This window comes from Primulina huaijiensis, unplaced genomic scaffold (assembly GCF_012295235.1).
Source record: "Primulina huaijiensis isolate GDHJ02 unplaced genomic scaffold, ASM1229523v2 C13166065, whole genome shotgun sequence".
NCBI lineage: Eukaryota > Viridiplantae > Streptophyta > Magnoliopsida > Lamiales > Gesneriaceae > Primulina > Primulina huaijiensis.
The window spans coordinates 1-773 of NW_027341956.1; the positions used below are offsets into that span (position 1 = coordinate 1).

Below are 773 nucleotides of genomic sequence, written 5' to 3' on the forward strand. Positions count from 1 at the left end.
TTGCATGAATTTCTTGCAAACCGGTCGAATCTCCTTGCTAAGTGTAGCCGAAAACATCATAACTTGCTTGTCATGAGGCGTCATCTTGAAAATTTCCTGCAAATCTCTCCTCATATCTGAGAAAACACACAAATAAGATGAAAACCAACTCCATAAATTGTCCCTTTGTTTTTACTATAAAGGAAATTTGCTCTGTTATGATAAGAAACATTAAACATGACATACCAAGAGACTCGAGCATCTTGTCACATTCATCCAAAATGAAATGCCTCACATTTCTCAGAGAAACGTCCTTCTCTCTAGCAAGACCAAGTATCCTCCCTGGGGTTCCAACAACAATGTGAGGACACTCATTCTTCAAAAGATCTTTGTGGATTTTGATGCTGACACCGCCATAGAAGACAGCAACTTTGGTATCTGGTAGATATGTGCTGAACCGCTCAAACTCATGACATATCTGCAAATATGAGAAACACAAGTGAGAAGTTATGACCATCATTGAATGGCGAGGTAGAAACAGTCATGCATGAAACAAGTGCCTAATTGATTGAATTTCTGTAAATAATAAGAGAATCTAGGATTCATATACAGAAACAAAGTAAATTTTCTTGATTGGAATACATGCCTGGTAAGCCAGTTCCCTTGTGTGACAGAGAACAAGAGCAACAACTTGACCTGCAATGGGTTCAATCTGCTGCAATGTTGAAAGGACAAACACAGCTGTTTTCCCCATACCAGATTTTGCTTGGCAGATAACATCCATTCCCAAAATA

General features: G+C 38.7%; 1 protein-coding gene across 1 annotated transcript; it reads right to left on the reverse strand.

The window, feature by feature from the left end:
- Positions 1–6: 6 nt before the first annotated feature.
- Positions 7–767, reverse strand: LOC140965433 (DEAD-box ATP-dependent RNA helicase 15-like; the record flags this gene model as incomplete). Its single annotated transcript, XM_073425511.1, has 3 exons — positions 626–767; positions 226–457; positions 7–116 (listed from the first exon to the last, which is right to left on the reverse strand). Coding segments are annotated over exons 1-3 (480 nt in total), but the record flags the coding sequence as incomplete, so codon positions are not given.
- Positions 768–773: the final 6 nt, after the last annotated feature.